General features: G+C 50.7%; 1 protein-coding gene across 3 annotated transcripts in view; it reads right to left on the reverse strand.

Annotated features, from left to right (window-relative positions):
- EPN2 (epsin 2) overlaps nucleotides 1-22,397 on the reverse strand; it is a 55,466-nt gene that overhangs the window by 7,896 nt on the left and 25,173 nt on the right. For 2 of the 3 annotated variants that reach the window (XM_053568598.1, XM_053568599.1), the window contains 7 exons: nucleotides 22,036-22,148; nucleotides 20,323-20,415; nucleotides 19,297-19,471; nucleotides 8,045-8,221; nucleotides 7,455-7,541; nucleotides 5,779-5,994; nucleotides 2,615-5,243 (listed from right to left, as the gene is read on the reverse strand). In XM_053568598.1, the coding sequence (XP_053424573.1) occupies nucleotides 4,960-5,243; nucleotides 5,779-5,994; nucleotides 7,455-7,541; nucleotides 8,045-8,221; nucleotides 19,297-19,471; nucleotides 20,323-20,415; nucleotides 22,036-22,148 (1,145 nt within the window). In that variant the 3' untranslated portion in view covers nucleotides 2,615-4,959. Of the gene's footprint in view, nucleotides 1-2,614; nucleotides 5,244-5,778; nucleotides 5,995-7,454; nucleotides 7,542-8,044; nucleotides 8,222-19,296; nucleotides 19,472-20,322; nucleotides 20,416-22,035; nucleotides 22,149-22,397 lie in introns of those variants that run through there. The other variant, XM_053568600.1, reaches the window with a different exon arrangement.

The following is a 22,397-nucleotide window of genomic DNA, read 5'->3' on the forward strand; positions in this document are numbered from 1 at the left end:
TCTAGTCTGATAATGGAAATTGGTACCAGAAGAGGGTTTCTGCTATAACCAAAACAAAAGCACACAAATGTATGTGGCACTGGCTTAGCAGTTGTGTGACAGGCAGGAGGAATCCAGATCATGGACCAAAGAGCTGGAGGTCTGTATTGTGCAAGAATAAGACATTAGCTAAAACTCCAGTGCCAAGTGGGGAGCCTATTATGTGCCTGTCCCCCACAACTCTAGGGAACAGCAACAGATATAGAAGTGCAGTGTGAACTGGTTACTGTTCACTGCACTGTGGAAAGTTCTCACTCAAAAGGAGATCAGGGAAGCACTGGCAGTTTGCAAGCAGAAATGTAACAAACAATCTAAAAAATATTAGCATTAAAAGGTTGGGGAAGTAGACTTTCTAGAACTCAAATGAGAAGAGATTGAAAATTGCTTTGAGCAATAAAGGCATAACAAAAGCCCTCATGAACTCAGCCTTTTGCTAAATACAGAGTTAAGGCGGGAGCGCCCCCCCCCCACCCCCGTCATGATTCCAGATGGCTTCTTGAATCTCACAGTTTAGAGAAGCATGAGGCAAGGCAGCAAGGAAATAAGGTAGGCTTAGATCTAGCAAAGAATTTTACACATGCTTCCGTCATCTGTAGCTGTGTAACAAACTGTCCTGAAATTCTGCAGTTTAAAACCACCACCTATTATCCCTCATGATTTAGAAACGGCTGGGCTCAGGTGGGTGGTTCTGCTCCATATGCTGTCGGCTAGGGCTGACTACTGGAGAAGGCTCACTCGTACGGGTGGCAGTCGTCTGTGAGCTCCGCTGGGGCTACTGACCAGAGCACTTCAGGTCCCCTCACAGGGCCTTCCATGTGTTTGACCTCACAGCTTGGCAGCTGCACTGCCAGCAGGACACGGGATGGGACAAACCCCACAGCAGGTATCTGTCAAGCCCCTGCTAGCAACATGCCTGCTAACGTCTCGTTGGCCCCATCCAGTCACCCAGCCAAACCCAGAGTTCACATGGGGGCACACACCGGCGTCACCAAAGAAACACTCTGCCCAAAATAATGCAGTTACTGTACGTGGAAGTGCTGAGGCCAGTGGATTGCCCACGTTTTCGAGGGAATTGTGCTTCCAGAGGTTCCATAAGCCTTGACTGAAGCCTCTGACTGGCTCAAGACTTGGCCTTGAACCACCCCTGTGCAGCAGGAGCCAGGCCACGCCCAAGCAGAGCATTCCCTCCCCCACTCATGGCCACAGACAGGGACAGAAGAAGGGCTGGGCAGAGCCTGGGGCAGGACGACCTCACAATATGTGCTGCTGGGTTCCAGCCCTGCCAAGGACCAACTACTGCCAGGAGCATTTCACTCTGCTCTTCCCAGGAGAGACTGCTCCTGTGGGAGGCAGCGTGGATAAGAAGTCTTTCTTCTCAACAGGCTAGGTTTTCCTTGCAGAAGGCTCTGCACTCCAGAGACCCTGAACTTCAAACTGGGTGCAGAGATGGGATGGGACCTTACAGTCTGTGAGGGAAGGAGCGTTAACTATTTGGCGGCCAGAGGGCCAGATGTGGCGGTGACTGACAGTGTGTTTATACCAATCTCACTTCTCATTCCTCTGGCCACAAGGAAGCCTGTACTCCCCCGTTCCTGAGCATGTGGACAGGGCCAAGGGCCTGACCCTGGCATTGGAACACAGGTGGCAGCCGAGCATTTCCGGGCCTGGCTCATCCCACACCTTCCCCTTCATAGCAACCCTCAGGGTGATCTGGCAAAGACGCAGTTCAGTTGAAAGGGACTGGGTCCCTGAGTCACTGAGGTGAGGAATAAATGTGTTAAGCCAATGAAGCTTGCAGACTTGTCACTGCAGTGCTGGCGAGAGCATCCCACACTCTTGTTCTCCTGTCACCTGCACTGAACACAGCACCCTTTGCTCCAGCGCTTGACCTCCAAGTCAAGCTTGTCCTTTGTCCTTGGTGACCCTGGAAGCCAGGTGCCCACATGGAGCAGCTGTCACAACTGGCCCCCTCCCAGGCTGGCCATAGGGCCTCTCTACCCATGCTCCCGTCCATCACCATCTCCCTAGCTGCCCCCACCTGCCTTGCGTGCCCCTGTCCTCCAGCTGCCACCGTCCTCTAATCAGAGGCTCTGAGGGGACACAGACCCTTTGTGCCAGCCAGTTGCCACAATGAAGGTGCACAGCAGGACACCCAAGTATTAGTGGCTCCAACACGTGCTTCCCCTCAGGAACCTGCAGCTGGCAGCAGCTCTCTCCACATGTCCTAGGCCCCAGCTGCCAGGCAGCAACTTCTCCTGGAGCAGCCTCTCCGTGGCATGTGTGAGGAGGAGAGCAGAGCAGGGAGGCCTCTGGGGACCCGGCCTTGGCACAGGCACAATGCTGCTTCCACCTCGCTTAAAGCAGAAGGGGTCAATGACTGGCCCCGGCACGCTGTGCAGATGCCCTGCCACAGCGCCTGGCACAGGCAGGCCTCCAGCCTTTCCCTGAGGTTCAGCACGAGCACCAGGCTGGTGGCCACATTAATGGCAGGCCAAGCTCCTGCATTTTCCCACCCCTCCGCTGTGGCACAGCAGGTGAAAGATGGGGTGAGGGAAGGACACACCCAGAAACTACATCATGATACAAATGATAAATTATATTTATACAGTAAATAAGTATCAACAGTCAACACAAGTTCAGAACCAGCTGCCGGCCCCAGTGACTTCCTCCCTTACCGGTCAGGAGGGAACACAATGGCAGTGGCCAGTGGCTTCATGATCAGTGCAGCAGGCAACAGGGACAACGTGCACTTGGGATGGCCTGTGCCAGGACCTGGGGCGGGGCTGTCATGTTGGGGCCTCAAAGTCTCATTAGGAAGAGTGCTTGTCTGTTACAAAAGAATCACTGACCCCAAGAAGTCAAGTCTGGTCTGCTGACCTGTAAGGCTGGTCCAGGCCCTGCACCGTTGGAGGGAAAGCACCTACCTGGGCGAGCACCCTGACCCCACACCCAACTGTGCCCCTACCCTCCTCCGGCAGCAGTCTTCCTGCACCTTCCTGCATCCTCTGGTTCTGGTGGAGGAGTGGCTCCTGGGGCCAGAGAGGACAGCCTTGGGGACATCACAGGTAGGCAGTCTTCACTCAGACGCTATGTGTCCTCCTGGCATCCCAGAGACTATTTTAAGTCTTAAATCTCCCAGGGCCAGTGCTAAGGGTCAGATCTTCTGGAATTGGAGAGGGGCTGGCAGGTGGTCGGCTGCCCTTGGAGCTGAAGGTGAGAAGTCCACACGGTGGAAAACGAGCCAGAAATGCCCAGTAGGCAGCTACCTAGACATAGGGTTGGGGAAACGTCTCTTCCCTGGGGAGTCTTCTCTGGCCTTCGTGACTTAATACTTTTTTTCCAGTGGTGGGTGGGATGAGAACAGTAGGAGGTTGGGAAAAGGAGGTAATATTAGTGCATGTTTGTTAAAAAAAAATCTATCTCTTGTGAGAATGATTTTTTTCTACATCTCCAAAATGAGAAATGACTATTTTTAAGTCTGCAATTTAAAAATAACGTCTGGAGTTAGCAGGTAGGTGGATCAGGGCCAGCCCTGGTCCCCATCCCTCGTCTCAGCCTGGGGACTGCTCCCCAGGGAGCTGCAGGCATAGAAGAAGCATCCCCCACCCTTGAGACAAATGCCCTTTCCATGTTATCCCCATCTTTAACCTGAGCGTAGATTAAGACAGGACAGCACAGACACGCAAGGTTAAAGATGTTTCTTCCATTTCAGATTTCCGTTATAAATAGAAGTCCTTGTTAATCCCTGCATGCCTTTAATTAACAAAAGGAATTAGTTGATAAAAATTTGTGAGTCACATTCATACGTTAGATTTTTATCTTTAACATTCAAGATGTTGGTATCTAAGTAAGAAAAATAGCCTCTCTCTCAGGATCTAGCCAAAAAGGCTGAAAGTCAATCAGTTTAGTAATTCACCAAAAAAAGGAGTTAAAGAAAGGAAAAGGCAGCTGGAGGCTAGGACTTTTTGTTACTGTTGTAGGTTTTCTTTTTTTAAATAAACATCTTTTATGTGTAATCAAATTCCCATATTGTTTCCTATAAAGAATTTGCTTTAGTTTTTCCATAAGGCATTTTTTCTTGTCATCCAAACATCTTTTTAAACTTTTCTTAGAGTTAAAACCATAAATAAGAGGATTTAAACCACTAAAATGATGTGTGTCAATATCTTAATTCAGCCAAACCTGGTAAATTCTATCAAAACTAGACAGTTAAATAAGAACCACGTTATAAAAATATTAGCCAAAAAAAGACTATTAGATAATTCTGCAAACTCAATATGAAACTGTACTAAACAAAATATGTGCAAACGTATACAAGCATAAAGCCACGTGGCAGGGTTATGCTCAGATTAGTTTAAAGCTCACGCTAGTGGATTTAATTCAAGAGTTGTCCACGGTGGTGTCGTTTACTTTGAACTCACACACGAGTCAAAGAAAAAAAAATATGCACAACCACGTCCCCAAAAGGTCAGTGTTTCACGTAGCCAGCACTTCATCCCATCCACACCTGGGACTGCCTGGAGTGTCTCTAGGGCTGGAGGCAAAGACTAGAGACTGTCCCAAGTCTGGGCCAGGCAACTCTGGGCTGAGGCTGGGGACGAGGGCCACACTGATACCCCTGCCTCCTCACCAAGGCCTCAGAGGAGCCCTGAGAGGACCTGATGCTTGGAAGGAGGCGGTAAGAGCAGGCCAGGCTGGGGCAGGTGGGTGGGCCTGTCTCAGAAGGCCTGTGCGCTACTCTGAAGTCTGAGGGTCAGAGCTGTAAAGACAACTCTGTTATCAGGAAGCTGGAACTGAAAGGCCCTAACACCCCCCAACCCAAACGCTCAGGCCCATCCCACAAACCAGGACCCCCACTCAGCATTCTCTAGCACAGGTGCCCTGGGCACCTGCTTGGGGGTGGATCCCAGGCCCAGGGCACTAGAGAAGGAAAGGGTTGGTTGTGCCGGTGGCCTGAGCTGCCGATGGTTGGATGCCCACGCTGCCCACCATGTTCATTGTTGTCAGAGAAGAACCACTGGCCCCCAGAGCTGGATGTGGGGTCATGGATGTCACGGAGGCCACAGCCAAGGGCTCCACCCCAGGGCCAGGCCCAAAGGATGTGCTGGTCCCTAGGACTGGACTCCCCCGCAGCTGATTCAGTGTCAGCGGCTGGGGCTGGTTCACCTGGAAGGGGTTGACAGGGGCTGAAGTGGCGGCTGTACCTGAGGAGAGAGCAGGAAGGAGGGGCAGAGGCTCAGTGCTGGAGGCAGGGCCATAGCTCCCCACCACAGATGCAGCTTTCTGAGCTCCAGGGCCAGAGACTGTGTGTGTTCTGGTTCCTGCCGTGCCCTCAGAACCCTCAAAAGTTTAGTAATTCACTAAAAAAGGGAGTCAAAGGAAAAACCAAATGGAGCCTCCTAGAATTTTTACACTTTCCTCCAAAGGAGGGATTCTGACAGGCCCCACCCCCAGAACTGGCCACTCCCTCGAGGGCCGCTGTGTGTGGGTACCCTGGGCAGTTCTGCCGGGCCATCTCAACTGTGAGGAGAGGGGCTGCTTCCTGGCCACCCTCCTCTTTCCCTTCACTGGATACCCCCGAGACCTGGTGAGGGTAGAAGTGCTGGTCTTAGGGCTCATGGCTGACTCCACTCCTTCCTGGCCATGGGTCACATGTGAGATGCCATAGGAAGGGCCCCCTGCCACACACCCACTCTCGAACAAAACAAGCAGCTGATGACAGTGAGGATGCAGGCCTACCTGGTGCCAGGAAGGGATTGAGGGACTGGGCTGGTGGGGCGGGTCTGGTCACCAGAGAGTCCAGGTTCACCAGGGCTGCGTTAGGGCCCAAGAAGGATTCAGGTGTTTTCCGGGCACTGCTGGGCTTACTTGAGGCAACAGTCAGGGGTTGAGACTCAAAGGGGTCAGGGCTTGTGGTTCCATTGTTTTGGGATGGAAGGGAGGCCACAGATTCTGCTATAAAATAAAGACACACAACGTGGTGAGTGTGGGCCTGGGACCAGGCATGGAGGGGCAAGTGAGGCTGCTCTTTGGCTTACAGAGGAAACATGCGGAATCCTGTTGTTTTTTTTGTTTTGTTTTGTTTTTGAGACAGAATTTCACCTTGTCACCCTCAGTAGAGTGCTATGGTATCATAGCTCTCAGCAACCTCAAAGTCTTGGGCTCAAGTGACCCTCTTCCTTCAGCCTCTCAAATAGCTAGGATCATAAGTGCTCACCACAACGCTTGGCTAATTTTAGAGATGAGGTCTTGCTCTTGCTCAGGCTGGTCTCAAACTCCTGAGCTTAGGCAATCCACCTGCCTTGGCCTCCCAGAGTACTGGAATTACAGGCATGAGCCACCACACCTGGCTTTTTTTTGAGAGAGAGTCTCACTTTGTTACCCTCAGTAGAGTGCTGTGGCATCGTAGCTCACAGCAACATCAAACTCTTTGATTTAAGTGATACTCTGGTCTCAGCCTCCCAAGTGGCTGGGACTATAGATGCCTGCCACAACACCCGGCTATTTTTTTTGAAACGGGGTCTGGCTCTGGTTCAGGCTGGTCTCAAACTTTTGAGCTCAGGTAATCCACCCGCCTCAGCCTCCTAGAATGCTAGGATTATACGTGTGAGCCACTGTGCTTGGCCTTTGTTTCTTTTTTTTTTTTTGAGAGAGAGAGTCTCACTATGTCGTCCTCAGTAGAGGGCCGTGGTGTAACAGCTCACAGCAACCTCCAGCTCTTGGGCTTAAGCGATTCTCTTGCCTCAGCCTCCCGAGTAGCTGGGACTACAGACACCCACCACAACCCCCAGCTATTTTTTTGTTGCAGTTTGGCCAGGGCTGGGTTTGAACCCACCACCCTCGGTCTATGGGGCCAGTGCCCTACCCAGAGCCACAGGTGCTGCCCTTCTTTTTTTTTTTTAATGCAGCAACAGACAGACCCTGGCTGGGAGAGCCTGGGCTGAGGGGGGTGGAGGTGGTGTTGGTGGTCCAGACTGTGGGGTGATGATGTGGGTCAGAGACTGAACTACCATGCTCAAAGGCAGGGCTATCTGGAAGGGAGAGGTGGTGGGTGAATGGAAATGCCAGATCAGGATGGCAGTGGGGTCCAAGCTGGGCTGAGGGGGCCAGGGTGGTGGCATCTGCAGGCAAATGAGGGCTTCCTGACCTGGAGGCACAGCCCCAGGGAGAGTGGGCACAGATGGAGAGATGGAGACAAAACAAGGGGCTCAAGATAAGGAAAAGTTGAAAGAAAAACTCAATTCACGCATTCACTGTCAATGTGTGATTTCTAGCATTATAGGCTTCAGGCTCCCAGAATCAAAATACAAAGAAAATGCATGAAGTTGGTCGGGTTTGAAAGCTGATTATTTCTACAACAGCTGAGCTAGTCAAATACACAGAATATTACAGAGACTACCGGCACCTTTACATACCTGTTTTTTTTGAAGTTCGGAGGTTGTCAAATTCAGAAAAGTCGTCTTTAACTGTACCATTCAGATTACTGAAGAGCTCAAAGGACCCTGGTGGACACAGAGGCCAGTGACTGCAGGCACAGGGCACATGCCCCAAGCTGGGCCAACAATGGGGCGTTTCCGTCCACCACCACCCTCACAGGGAAGAACTCTGAGAGCCAAGGAGGGTAAGACGGGCCCCAGTGTACAACGTGGAGTGCCCACCTGCCACTGCTTCTGCCACCCCCACCCCAAACAGAAGGAGATTCATGGAGTCGGGTCAGGACACCAGGATGAGGGCTCTGGACGTCATCTGAAGGAGTGCCTGGGGGCCAGCTTTCCCAGGACCACCAGAGTGAGGACAGGAGCCATGGGCCCAGAGTAGCCTCCTCTCTCAAGCCCACTTGGGAAGCTCCTGGGGAGGAGAGGCCTGGGAGCCGGGACACAGGCTAAGAGGGAGGGAAGCAAATGTACGCAGAGGACAGGACTGATGCCACTGAGCTAGGAAACAGGAAAGCAGTAGGGGCCCAGGGGCTCTCAGAGTGCAGGTAGTGAGTGACTCAGGGTCTCACCAGAGGCAGAAACTGGCTTGGTAGTAGAGACTGCACCCCAGGCATCAGAAGTTGCCCTCCCCCCACTGGGGGCAGGCTGCTGTGAAGCTGCCCAGGGGTCTGAGCTCTTAGGGACAGACTGTGTGCTGGCTCCGGGAGGCACGCCCCATGGGTCGACAGAGGCAGCTGGCGTGGCACCTGTAGGAAGGCGGGGTCGGACTCAGAAACGCCCTCGGAAGTTCTGGTTGCTGGGGTGAGAAGGGAAAGGAAGCTGTGGGCCACACAGGGTCTGCCAGGCGAGGCAGCCACCCAAAGGACTGTCCTATGCCAGCAACTGCCCTGAGAATGAAGAGGCAGGGTGTGCCTGGCTGGGCCAGGCTGGAGCAGAGAGGGGACAGCTGACAGCAGCCCCTCTAAGCTCCCATCACACAAGTCACTTGCAAGGGGCTCCCTGAGTTCACCCCACTTCCATGAGCAAACTGAAACAAGCCCGTTGCCATGGAACCCAGGCCTGGCCCTCCAAAGACCCAAAAGACACCTTCTCCCTACCTGCTTTAAGTGGTTTCTGCTTTCTGATAGCGTGAATAATATGGACAAGGTCCATATAAAAATGGAATAATAAAGAATCACATACTTACCACCCAGCTTAAGCAATAAAACATGTTTCAAGCAGACAAATCAATTTTTTTTTTTTTTTAAGTACACAACAGAAAGTACTTAAATGGATTTTTGGAGAAGGGAAATGGCCTAGCAGCTTGCTCTGCTCACTTCATGAGGATGCAGCACCTCCAGGAACTGTGTACGTTATAAAAAACGACAGTTCTCGAGTGCACCTAACGTTAACTTCAATCCTGCTATGCACACCCAGACATTATGCGCAGGACACACGTAGATGGATGCATGCATATAAAACATGCATCTCCTTTCTTCTGGTAATGCCATAGCAAATGTTCAAACACCACTGCCACCTCCCAGGGACCAGAAGGGGCTGCCCCAATGCCCCTTCCCACTGTGAACTGTGCACCAGCCATTCTCTTCCCTCTCCCTGTAGCTTACCAAGTAGGGATAACTTTAAACAACATACTGGGCTCAGCGCCCATAGCACAGTGGTTACAGCACCAGCCACATACACCGAGGGTGGTGAGTTTGAACCTGGCCCGGGCCAGCTAAACAATAATGACAACTACAACAAAAAATAGCTGGGCGTTGTGGCAGGCGCCTGTACTCCCAGCTACTTGGGAGGCTAAGGCAAGAAAATTGCTTAAGCCCAAGAGTTTGAGGTTGCTGTGAGCTGAGACGCCACGGTGCTCTACCGAGGGTGACATAGTGAGACTGTCTCAAAAAAAAATTAAACAAACAAAAAACCCCAACATACTGGTCGTGCCTGTTTTCTGAACGCTGTACACACAGAAACGTACTGTGCACCTTCTTTTGTGACTGGCTTTGTTCACTCCGAATTTTGAGATTTATCTGTACTGAGGTGTATCTGAAACAGCATTTTTCTGCATAGTACTCCGTCCTATAGAATGAAAGTCACAGTGACTCTGCTGAAGGACACAGGTTGGTTTGGTTTTGCTGCCTGTCCATGTTCACATCCCCTCATACACACGTAGACATGGGACTGCTCGGCCCTGGGTCCCACACCTTCACCAAGCAATGCCCAAGCCCTCTCCACAGTGGCTCCCTCAGCTGCATATCCCTTCCGGGGTGGGGGCGAGTCCTGCTGCCCTGACCCATACTATTATCTTACTTTCCCATTCCTGCCAGTCTTGTGGGTGTGAAAACTCATCTTTCTGTGGTTCTGACCTGCACTTCCTTCTTCCATAATGAAGCTGTGCATCTTTTCCTCTACTCCTGGCCAGCTCTGATTCCTCTCCTGTAAGGTGCCTATGTGAGTCTTTTGTCCACCTTCCTTTAGGGTTTCTTTTTTTTTTTTTTTTAATTAATTAGTTAATTTTTTTTGTTTGTTTGTTTGTTTTGAGACAGAGCCTCACTATGTCACTCTTGGTAGAGTGCCGTGGCATCATAGCTCAGAGCAACCTCAAACTCTTGGGCTCAAGTGATCCTCTTGCCTCAGCCTCACAAGTAGCTGGGACTACAAGTGCCTGGCTGTTTTTAGAGACAGGGGTCTTGCTCTTGTTCAGGCAATCCACCCACCTTGGCCTCCCAGAGTGTTAGAATTACAGACATTAGCCGGGCGTTGTAGCGGGCACCTGTAATCACCTAAGCCCGAGCAGGAGGCTGCTGTAAGCTGTGATGCCACAGCACTCTACCAAGGGTGATAAAGTGAGACTGTCTCAAAAGAAAAAAAATTACAGGCATGAGTCATGGCACCTGGAGGGTTCCCCTTTTCTTTTCAACTTGCCCCAACACTATGGCTGGGGCCCAGCGTTTCCCCCCACCCACCACAGTATACAGTGCACCTCTATCAAAGTCAAGGCTTCATGGTTGTGTTACTAGCCCCAACTCTATTGCAATCACCCACTTACCTGTTTCCACTTCTGCACGTTCTTAGCTATCCTTACACATACTATGATGATAAACCTCAATATCTGGTACAGCAGATCCCAGCCTTGTCTTGACTACTCTTGGGCCTGTGCTCTTCCATATTCATGTTAAAATCATCTTACCAAGTTAAAAAAAAATAACAGGCATGGTGGCTCACACCTGTAATCCCAGCACTCTGAGAGCCCAAGACAGCAGGATCCCTTGAGCTCAGGAGTTCAAGACCAGACTGAGCAAGAGCAAGATCCTGTCTCTACTAACCATAGAAACACTAGCCAGGTGTTGTGACAGATGCCTGGAGTCCCAGCCACTCACGAGGTTGAATCAGGAGGATCATTTCAGCCCAAGAGTCTGAGGTCTCTGTGAGCTTAGCTGATGTCACAGCACTCTACCCAGGGTGACAGAGTAAGACTGTTTCCAGCTGAATGCGGTGGCTCACATTTGTAATCCCAGCACTCTGGGAGGCCAAAGCAGGTGGATTACCCGAGCTCACAGGTTGGAGATCAGTCTGAGCAAGAGCAAGACCCCCCCATCTCTAGAAATAATTGGGCATTGTGTCAGGAGCCTGTGGTCCCAGCTACTTCAGAGGCTGAGGCAAGAGAATGGCTTGAACCCAAGAATTTGAGGTTGCTGTGAGCTACGACGTGACAGTACTCTACACAAGGTGACAAAATGAGACTCTGTCTAAAAAAAAGAAAAGAAAAAAAGACTCTTGTTTCCAAGAAAAAAAAAAAAGTTAAGACCTCATTAGGATTTTGACAGAACTGCATTGAATCCCAGATCAATCTGAGGAGACATGTTACCGTAACAGCCAGTTTTCCAAATCCAAAGCCCACGGTACTTCTTCATTTACTTAAGTTTTCTTTAATATCTTTCAGTGAAATTTAATCTGTTTTATTTTATCCTTTGTTTCATAAGACTTATTCCTAGGAACTTATTTTTTAAACTTTCATTATTTATTATTACACAGAAAAACAATTTAATATTGTACACTGTTTATATATCCAGCAATCTTGATAAGCTCTTTTTGTTCTCACAGCTGAAGAACAAAATGCATTTCTTATTCTAACTGGAAGTCAACCTAAGGGATTCTAGGAATTTTCTTTGTTAATGAGGGAGTCTCCCTGGGTAGAGTGCATGAGCCACCACACCCGGCCTCACTACTGCTTCTACTGCTGCTGCTCCAGAACCCAAAACCTTCCAGAGGCTCCAGCCTTGTGGGGTTTTTTTTGCAGTTTTTGGCCAAGCCAGATTTGAACCCACCACCTACAGTATATGGGACCAGCGCTCTACTCCTTGAGCCAAAGGCGCTGCCCAAATATATCTTTTTCTTTCTTTTTTTTTTTTTTTAAGAGTCAGAGTCTCATTTTGTCGCCATGGGTAGAGTGCCGTGGCATCACAGCTCACAACAACCTCCAGCTCTTGGGTTTAGGTGATTTTCTTGCCTCAGCCTCCCAAGTAGCTGGGACTACAGGCACCTGCCATGACGCCCAGCTACGTTTTATTTTATTTTTTTGTTGTTGTTGCAGTTTGGCAGGGGCCGGGTTTGAACCCACCACCCTCAGTATACGGGGCCAGCAACCTATTCACTGAGCCACAGATACCGCCCCCTTCCAGAGGCTCCAGAAACACCCGCCTCCACCCAGAAGCTCCTGACCCTTCACTCCTGGTCTTCCACCGTAGTCTTTAGAGCACCGTTTCCCTAGGACAGAAACTGGTTTCCCCAGGTCCACTTATGCCTGATACGACAGAGAACACACCGGGAAACTGAAGCTGGCCCGCACTGGAACCCCACCATGAGGATGGGCCTTGCTCTGCCCTCCATGGGGCACCTTGCCAGGGCCTCAGCCCTCCACTTCAAATGGAGGTTGCATGAGGGACAGCTGGCTGCAGGCCAGGGGAGCTGGCTCCTCCACACACCTTCTGCATGCCCCACTCAGCAACAGCGCCTGTGAGATCACACATCCTGAGCACAGCCTGCTGCCTGGCCTAGTCTTCTTAGCTCCGCTGTGCTTAGAGCTGGAGCCTCAGCTTTCCCTGCAGCCCTAACCACAGGGGCATCTCCCACCTGGCAGGCAACTACTGTCCTCTCCTTCTGGACTCTGTGAAGAGACATGCCCTGGCTACTTCCGGCTCCCCCCACTGCAGGAATACCCTGATCCTTGGGCGAACTCTCACCTGCTCCCAGTCATGGTCTGAGGGAGATGGACCCTGCCCTGGCGACAGGGAGGCTTCTCACTGTCTAAAGTCAATCTGTAAAGTCCCCCCACCCAACCTCTCACCCCAAATTCCAGCCGTGCCACAGGAGCCACAGAAACCCTGTGGACAGGGACCATGTGGTAGGCACCCAGGGCAGCCAATGTGCTTGAAAGAAGTAAAGCCTTGAGTGTGCGAGGCAGGTAGGGTCACTGGGTGGAGTGAAGGGGATCTGAGTCTCAGTGATCACCTCTCAGCCAATGGATCAAGCTCAAGCTGTGTGCAGCACCACATGCTGACCAACTGCCTCCTAACACCCTGTGCACTGGGCTTGCTGGGGAGGTGGCCCCTAGCCTGAAGCCTCCATGCCATCACACAGCCCCCAGCCTGCTGCTCCCCTGCAAGAACGCACTCCTGAGTACAGAACTGGTCTACCCTGCTAGCCTGAGCCTGACGCACAGAGGGCACCAGCGCTCACTAGGGACTGAGGGGAGACAAGGGATTGAGGGCACCAGGCCTGAGCAGATGGCACAGAACCCCAAACCTTCTGCAGGGTTCCATCTGCTCTGACCTCTTCCGCATTTAGTGACCACTTCTAGCAAATTCCAGGTAAACATCTGATGTAGGTGCCAGACACTCTCGCAGACGAGAGCTGCCCCTAATCTGCGTCCTCACAGTCCCACACGCTGTCCAGTGCCCTAGACGGAGTAGGACTCACCATGATGCTCAGGGGCAGGTGGCTCTCAACCATGGCTGTCCTTGAGAAGCTCTCAGGGACACCTCTCTCCCCTGCCCAAGATTCTGGGGAGGGCCATTTAGAAGCTCCTCAGGTGACGTGAATGGGTAGCCAGGATGCACAAGAACCACTGAGCTCTGGGGCACTCAGGCCCCTCATCAAACATTCCTCCCACAACAGGACCCATGTTTGCTGGCCTGGTTTGGACACACAGGCCCAAGGGGGCAAACTCCTGGTGGGGACAAACCCTGGGCTCCATTGAGTCACTTTGTCCTACTCAAGCAGGAGTTGGTAGTCAACAGTACCCAGGTTGGCCCCAGGAGGGTCCTTGCCTGAGAGAGACAAGCCAGTGCACTCACAGAGCCGATCACAGACAGCCAGCAGGCGAGGCTGAGCAAAGGGTGACCACATCTCCCTGGGGAGGGATAGCTGAGCTGCACTGCAGACAACGAGACGCCATGTAATGATGAGGCGCTCAAGGGAATCCAAGCTTCTCAAGCCCCTGGGTTAACCACAGGGGGACCCTGGACCCTCCTCAGTCGTCCCTGCCAGCCCAGGGCCCCCAGGCTCCATCTTTCTAGCCTTAGCCACCATGAACATGCTACGTGCCTGTACAAAAAGAATTTGTTTTTCCAATGGACATACATATTCTCAGACAAAGAGGTTCTAAATGCACAGTTTTCTCTAACACTGGTAGGTTTACATCTCTACCAATTAAAACAAAGACACTTAAAAGTCTTTTTTTGGTAGAAATTCCTTTTAACATGAACTCCATGGCACCTGCAGCCACATGCACCATGCGGCCCAATGCTCTCCCCAGGACTCAGCCCCACGCTTGAGCCCCACTGCCTGGGCTCATGCTGAGGCTTCCAAACAAAGAGCCTCACACTGCTGTACAATCCACCCTAAGCCTTTTCTAGAGCCTCTTTTAATACCTCATTTCTTTTTTTTTTTTTTTGAGGCAGGGTCTTACTTTGTTGCCCTCAGTGGAGTACCATGGTGTCAACAGCTCACAGCAACCTCAAACTCTTGTGCTCACCAGTTCATAACTGCTAAGTCATGGAAGAAAACCAAATGCCCATCAACCCATAAATGGATTAATAAATTGTAGTATATGTACACCATTGAATATTATGCAGCCTTAAAGAAAGATGGAGACTTTACCTCTTTCACATTTACATGGATGGAACTGGAACATATTCTTCTTAGCAAAGTATCTCAAGAATAGAAGAAAAAGTATCCAATGTACTCAGCCCTACTATGAAACCTAACCTAAGAATATGGGGAAAGGGGAGAAGGGAAAGATGGGCGGAGGGAGGGTGATTGGTGGGATTACACCTACAGTGCATCTTACAAGGGTACATGTGAAACTTACTAAATGTAGAATATAAATGTCTTACCACAATAACTAAGAAAATGCTGTGAAGGCTAAGTTACCCAGTTTGATGAAAATATTTCAAATTGTATATAAAACCAGCACATTGTACCCCACAATTACATTAATGTACACAGCTATGATTTAATTAAAAAAAAAAAAAAAACTCTTGGGCTTAAGCGATTCTCGTCTCAGCCTCCCAAGTAGCTGGGACTCCAGGTGTCTGCCACAAGACCTGGTTATTTCTGGAGACGGGGTCTTGCTCTGGCTCAGGCTGGTCTCCAACCTGTGAGCTCAGGTGATCCACTGGTCTTGGCCTCCCAAGTGCTGGGATTACAGGCGTGAGCCACCACACCCGGCCCCTTGCCCCATTTCTCATGGGTCCACTTTCCTTTTAGAATCTTCTGAAAAAATAAAAACAGCATGGCCAAGAATTTTAACACAGTGACTGCCACAATAGAAAAAATACTTTTCCTTGGGACCATGGTGTTTTATTAGGTCAAGAAACATGTGAGTTTATAGGCTTCAGCAGTCAACGTGTTAACAATCAGCAGGCTGCACTATGTGTGATGTTGGTAGCAACCAGCTCTGGCTCATCAGGACCCCTTACTCCCGCAGCCTGCATGACAGAGCTAAGCTGGTCACGGTGCAGGGAGCTCTGGATATGGAAGGAAGTATGTGATTGGATTAAACCTTGGCCACCTCAATCATCCATGTAACCAGAGATGAGCTGCTTAGCACTGGTAAGTTTGTCTGGGTCTGTTCTGCAAGTGACACCAACAACCTATGTGTGTCCAGGACACCATGCAAGCTGCTAAGCTCGATTCTGATTAAGCAAATGGGCAAAGCATCACAGGCACAGAAAAACAGTCCCACACCTAGTGTGATTTTCCTCTTTGCTGTGTGCTGGGGAGTCATGGGAGGCCATACATGGTGGCACCTTTATTTCTTCAAATATAACAGGGATAAATAATGTTCCCTCCTCCTTCTTCAGGAGAGGGCCAGCACAGGGCTAGGGCACAGCTGGCCTTCAGGGAACACTCGCTGGCAGGGGGCGGTGTAGGGTGCGCTCCTCCCCGTGAATGGACAGTAGTGCAGAATGCAAGGCTTCTCTGTGCTCTCCGCCTCCACATCCTTGGTGGGGTACAGGCCATTCCACACACCCAATAAATAAAAGCTTGTTGAAAGCACAAGTGAATGAGAGTAAAGAGGATGGAACCAAGGTTGGAAAGATCAAGCAGCTTCCGGCCTTGTCCTCTGTGGACCCATTCACAGGGAGCATGCATTCTGGGCGCCTCTCACGCACCAGCCTGCTTCACCCTGAGCCTCACTGATGAATATTAATATGCACAGGGAGGCAGACACAGCTCAGGGGTCACAGAAGACTAAGCTGTGCAGGGGTCACCAAGAAGCCAGCAGCACCACCTGCTGCTGCTAGGGCGGAAGATGATTATCCAGCCCGGGTGGTGGGTGGCTGCGCTGGCCAAGGCCTTGTGAATCAGCAGGCTGTGAGCTTCCTCAGACCAGGTGGCTGCTTTTGTGTATCTGGAATAGGGGAGGAAGTGCCCCGCTGACCTGGCAGGGTCCATCTTCCTCCTTGCAGCCCTGAGCATTTCCTACCAAGGCTACTTGGCCAAGCTGCCCCCAGAGTTGTTTGGAAGAACTGGTAATGACAGGGCTCACTATAGACAGCTTTCAACACAGAGTTTCTTTCACTAGGAGATACTGCCAACGGCGCTATGGGAAGAGACTCTAATCTTCCTAATTTATGAGCATGTCTCACAGCAGAGGGGTGGTCCTGCGAACGTTGCACTACTGGATTTTACTGGCAACTAAACAATGAATCTGACACCACACTTTTGCTATGGGGCTGTGTCAGTGGAACAAAAGTTCTCAACAAGCCTCAGTGAACTCAGGGCCCAGCACAGGGCCATTCTTCTGGAGGGCTGGTTAATACCACCACTGAGAATTCTTAAGATTTTAATGTCTCTTTCTTTCCTTTCTTTTTTTAAACAAAAGGTAAGAACTTTAGGTTTGGCACCCGTAGCACATGGTGGGTTCGAGCCCGGCCCAGGCCAGCTAAACAACAATAACAACTGCAAAAAGAAAATAGCTGGGCGTTGTGGCGGGCACCTGTATTCTCAGCTACTTGGGAGGTTGAAGCAGAGAATCGCTTGAGCCCAAGACTTTGAGGTTGCTGTGAGCTGTGATGCATGGCACTCTACCGAGGGTGACATAGTGAGACTCTGTCTCAAAACAAAAAAAGAACTTTAATAACTTTAAATGTTAAAATAGTGAATTTTATCTCAATTTTTTAAAACTCAGGAGAGAAGACTGAGGGGGCAGCGTTCCTCAGGGTGCTGGCCTCCCCACCCTGGAGCCTGCCTCCCTCCACCCTCCCATGAGAACACCAAGCCCTGAAGGTGGCACTGTTCCCACCCACCAGAGGAGACTCCCCAGCCCAACTGGAGGGTCGGGGTCTCTGGCTCAGCCCAGAACACTCAGGTCCAAAGCACAGCCTTATCCAATAGCCAAAAAAAGGGCTGGGCATTGACTTGGTCATTTAAAGTAACCAGGTATTTTCTCTCTCCTGATCAGGAAAAACTCGCCCCTGATAAATAAGTTGAACAGTATAAAAAGGTAAAGAGTGAGAACTAAGTCTCCCTTTTACAGCCCTAACTCCTCCCCACAAACACCAACTGCTGACTCATTAAACTCACCAGGCTCCAGGTGTGACTACATTCTTTTTTCCGGACACTGAGTGAACTATATATCAGTTTAATGATCCATTATCCATAACTTAACGGTGGCCATCATTTTACACGAGAATCATTTTTCAGATTTAAAAATAAAGCCAAAAACAAACAAATAAATAAAAATAAAGCCAATACCACTGTCTGGAGGGGTCTGCTGTCCCTGGGGCACCACTGTCTCCCAAGCACTCAAGATTGTAACCACTACAGACTCCCTGGGGCACAGTACACAGGTGGTGAACAGCATAAACCGGCTTCCTGAGCAGCCCTGGAACTAGTCTTCAGTGAACCAAGACTGTGGGTAATTTCGTCTGGGGTTTGCTCCAGAGCCCAAAGGGCCCCTGCTGAAGTGAATAAAAGACTGCACCTGGGTCACAGAGGCCAACAGCAGAGCTGAAGGCCAGCTGGGGCCAACACCATTTTCCAGACCAAGTCTGGGCACTTGGCAAGGCTTCTGAGTGATGTGGACCCCCACCCCCACCCCCATCCTTCTCCCCTGGGGCCCAGTTCACATGGGCAAGGTCCCTCTACCGACACCCACTCTATCATTCCACACTCTCCTGCCTTCGCACATGCTGAGTCTCCTGAGGGGACACCCTGCCTTTCTATGTATCTGGTCAGCTGCTATTCCCTTGAGATTCGATGGAAGTAGCCCACCCAGTGTCTGAGACACTGCCTCACACACCTTGGACTCCGGGGCTGAGTCTTGCCCCAGGACGCTCTTGAATGATCTCCACCTAGGCCTGGACTACACGGCACTGCCATTCCACTGTGTTACCATCCTGTCAGCACCTGACCAGGGCTTTGACAGCAGGGACCATCACCTGTTCCTATCGGGGCTCCTACATGGCAGGACAGAGCCTGGCATTTGGTACACGTCAGCAAACATCCAGGGAACTGAGCTGAATACAGAAGATGGTTCTAGCTAGGGGAAAAAGGGACCCCAAGGGATATAGGCAAGATGCCACAGACACATAATTCAAAGTTCCTGGCAGAAAACCCGCAGGTCAGCCTGGTCAGCAGGTTCAGAGCACCAGGAGAGGCTTCCCAGGGCACAGTGCAGCAAAGCCCTCATAGGACTGTGAGGCCAAACTCTCGCCCAGCGATGAAGAAGCCCATGGGCCTTAGATCATCATCAGGAACAAACCTGTTGTGTTGTGCTCATGTTTTGAATTTCCTACCACAAATTCTCTTATATCTTGCATTAAGTGAAACTCTGAAATACTCATTATCCTATTAGAAACTGGTTTTCTATTGCTTTAAATAACAAGAATTATAGCAAATGTATCCTCTGTTCATTAGCAGAGGTGATTAAGCACATCATAATTTTCAGCTAACTATAGCAACTTGATTTAGATGTCCATGCTGTATTACAGTTTCTTAAGCTGGGGTGCTGGGGTGCAATTCTGTGGCTGAGATGAAATGTGTCCCAGAGAAGGGACAAGTCATTTCTGATGCACGTGGGAGACACAGAAGAAAACAGTTTTCCCTCTACAGAAGCAGAAAACCATTTAAAACAGGAAGAAAGAGTGCTGTGCCACCATCCTCAGAGAGGTAGCCAGGGCCTGTAGACGTCCACTGGGGACTAGAAGAGCCTGGACACCCACCCAATTTACCAGACCTGACCAAATGAGAAAGAGCAAAAAGCACTGCACCACCCTCACCCACACAGCAGGCAAGCACAGAAGACCAACAATGGAGCCTTTACCAAACGGTGGCCAGGGATCCGAAGTGCTCTCGCGAGCTGCTGGCCGGCCCCAGGGGTTGGTCTGGTTAGCTGAGGCTGACGGGCCCCAGGGCTCCACTTTCTGGGCAGCTGGGCCCGAGCTGGGAAGAGCATCCATTAAATCCAACAGAGTGGTCTGCTGTGGGTGGGAGCCGTGCTTTCAAGACAAAGAGAAGGGGACAGGTTTTACTGGGCCAGTTATAGCAAATACCTATGCATTAGCCATAAATATTGCCCATGACTCTCACTACAGTGAGGCCCCCTAGGAGAAGCCAAGAGCAACTTGGAAACTGAGTACTACCCATTTTGCCCCATCCTGATAGCTTCTCCATCATTCCCACCTCCTAGGATGGCCCAGGCTCGAGCCACACTAAGCTATTTACCTTTTGCCAGATGCCCCACAGGCTTTCGCACTGTCCTCATAGGGGCTTTTGCTGGGGTTGCAACCGCCCTCCAGAATGCCATCCCTGCCAACCTGCAGCCACCAGTGAGAGCCCAATCCAAGGGCCTCTCTCCAGGAGTCTGTCCTCACCTCCCACCCCTGAGACCACTCAGATGCATAACAGGGGAGGCTACTAGAGCCCCCAGCTACTATGGTGTGAGGAGAGTCTGTCTCCTGACTGGGTGGTGCCCAGCACGCTGAAGCACAGCCGCACGCTGGGCGCTTCTGTGCAGAAAGCTTCGCCCAGAGTGCAGACGATGAGGACAACAACGACGTAGGCCAGCCCTGCCAGGTGCACCCTTTTGCAGGAAAGTGCTCGACAGGGGGGCAGGCATTTTACAGACCAGGGGACTGAGGCCAGCTCAGGTGTGCCTTCAGATGAGATCAGGTGATCAGGCGCGTTCAGGTAGGTGTGGCCATAGACACAGGGGTGTATTCAATTGGGGCCTCATCCCCCTCCCCTTGCCTCAGACATGTTGAGGCTCACTGTGCCTCCCACCTAACGCGGCAGGTTAGGTGAGGATGTTTTGGCAATAATCACAGGGCAGTGTCAAAAAAGCTCTTACCTCTTTCTTCTTTGGAACTTTAACTGTGTCCCTTCGGCTTTCCTCCAGGGCCATCTGCAATCTGAGGTCGTCACCGCGCCGGAGGCGCTCTTCCTGTACAGGAACAATGCAACTTGAAGCTGGCAGTACCTGCAGAAACGTCCCTCCAGTAGCACCACCTCTGGCCAGTAATAGGAAGTACACACTGTATCACAGGTCATTTCAAAGGAATGTTCAAAAATGACTTGTAAAAAAACACAGTGACTTTCCCACTTCCAACGTGTGGGGTCAGAGGGCTGCCCGCTCACTGCACCTGGTGACCTCATCCCCCTTGCAGTTGCACCAGGGAGACTGTATGCTTAATCTGAAGTGTTTTTTTCCTCAAGATGAAAATGGCTTTATATTTCTTTCTACTCATAGAAATGGTATGTCTCCTTATAAAACATGAAATTCCAGAAAGGAATTAGAAAGAAGATGAAAATCGCATATTGTTCCACCTCCCACTGCTGCTTCTGGAAAATGGCTGCACATTTCTCTGATTCCTAATGCAGCGATTTATTATATTTATTTAGGGCAAAGTCACCATATGCATAAAGGCAGGGTTGTACTAGCTTTTATATAATATAATGAATATAAATATATTCCCTATATTTTATTATAGATATTAACTAAAATGGGCTCAAACCATCCACCTCTCTGCTCCTTCTTCCCAGTGCTGGCCGCAGAGGCCGAGGACAGATTTACAGGCTGCCAGTTCCCCACCACAGGAACCGAGAGGCCAAAAGTTGTCAAGCTTCAGGAAGTTGCCAGTCACAGATACAAAAACAAGGCTGGGACAAACCCCTCAGTATTCTAACCCAACTATCCCTAATGCTTCTCTCAGAATACCAACTTCTAAATGACAGGAATCCCTGTGCCGCCCTGGCTCCATGAGCCTGACAAATGCAACCACAGTCACTAAAGCTACAGTCACTTTAATCACTCCTTTGCTCATCTCCCATTTTAAAGTAATGCATGCTTGGCACCCGTAGCACAGTGGTTATGGCGCCAGACACAAACAACAAGGGTGGTGAGTTCGAACCTGGCACGGGCCAGCTAAATAACGACAACTGCAACAAAAAATAGCCAGGTGTTGTGGTGGGCGCCTGTAGTCCCAGCTGAGGCAAGAGCATGGACTAAGCCCAAGGAGTTTGAGGTTGCTGTGACGTCACCGCACTTTACCGAGAACAACATAGTGAGACTCTGTCTGAAAAAAAAAAGGGAACTGAAAACAAATTAAATGTACACAAGCGTCCATCTTCAAAGCATAAGCACTCTCGTTTCCTGGAGCATCTCCTGCTGCTGCTCACCAAGCCTGGCAGGGGCTGGGCCACTCCTGCCCACAGCCCACACCCCATACCCATCGTGCACCACCCTTCAAGAAGCGTGTGCACTCAGCTCACTTGGGGAGCGCCTAGGTGCTCAGTGGGTCTCACAAGTGTTTCTGGGAAACAATTTTCACTGGTTTCCTTCCCAGGCAACAACTTCCACCAAAACTTTCCCTAAATGTAACTTTGCATGGGACTCCTCCAATGTGTGACAAGAACACACTTGTGGCAACACGAAGTGCCATCTTGGCAAGCACATCTGAAACATTCTGAAAATAGGGTTGGGTGTGCCACCATCTTCCCCAGGAGCCACTGCCCACCGTCGACAGGTGGTCACAATGGCACAGCCCCCATCCAGGGCACTGACCTGCTCGGCCACTTCTCTGCTCATCGCAAGTGCAAGCTGCAGCTGAAGCTCTTCTTCTCCACTAGTCTGGGGCCGGGCTTGCTCCAGCTCAGAGGACACCCTCGGGGAGGTGGCTGTGGGGAAGGCAAAGTTACCATATGCAAACGTCTGGATCTTCCCAGCTCACACCCAGCAGTCAGACCACACCCCACTCCCACCTCAAACCCACAAGTCTGGCAATATCCCAATAATGCAGGGAGAGGACAGGAAAGGGCTTCAAGGTTAAAATCAAGTTAACAGTGGGGTGGCACCCATAGCCCAGTGGGTAGGGCGCTGGCCACATACACCGAGGGTGGCAAGTAGTTCGAACCCAGCCCAGGCCA

Source organism: Nycticebus coucang, chromosome 18 (assembly GCF_027406575.1).
Source record: "Nycticebus coucang isolate mNycCou1 chromosome 18, mNycCou1.pri, whole genome shotgun sequence".
NCBI classification, from domain to species: Eukaryota; Metazoa; Chordata; class Mammalia; order Primates; family Lorisidae; genus Nycticebus; species Nycticebus coucang.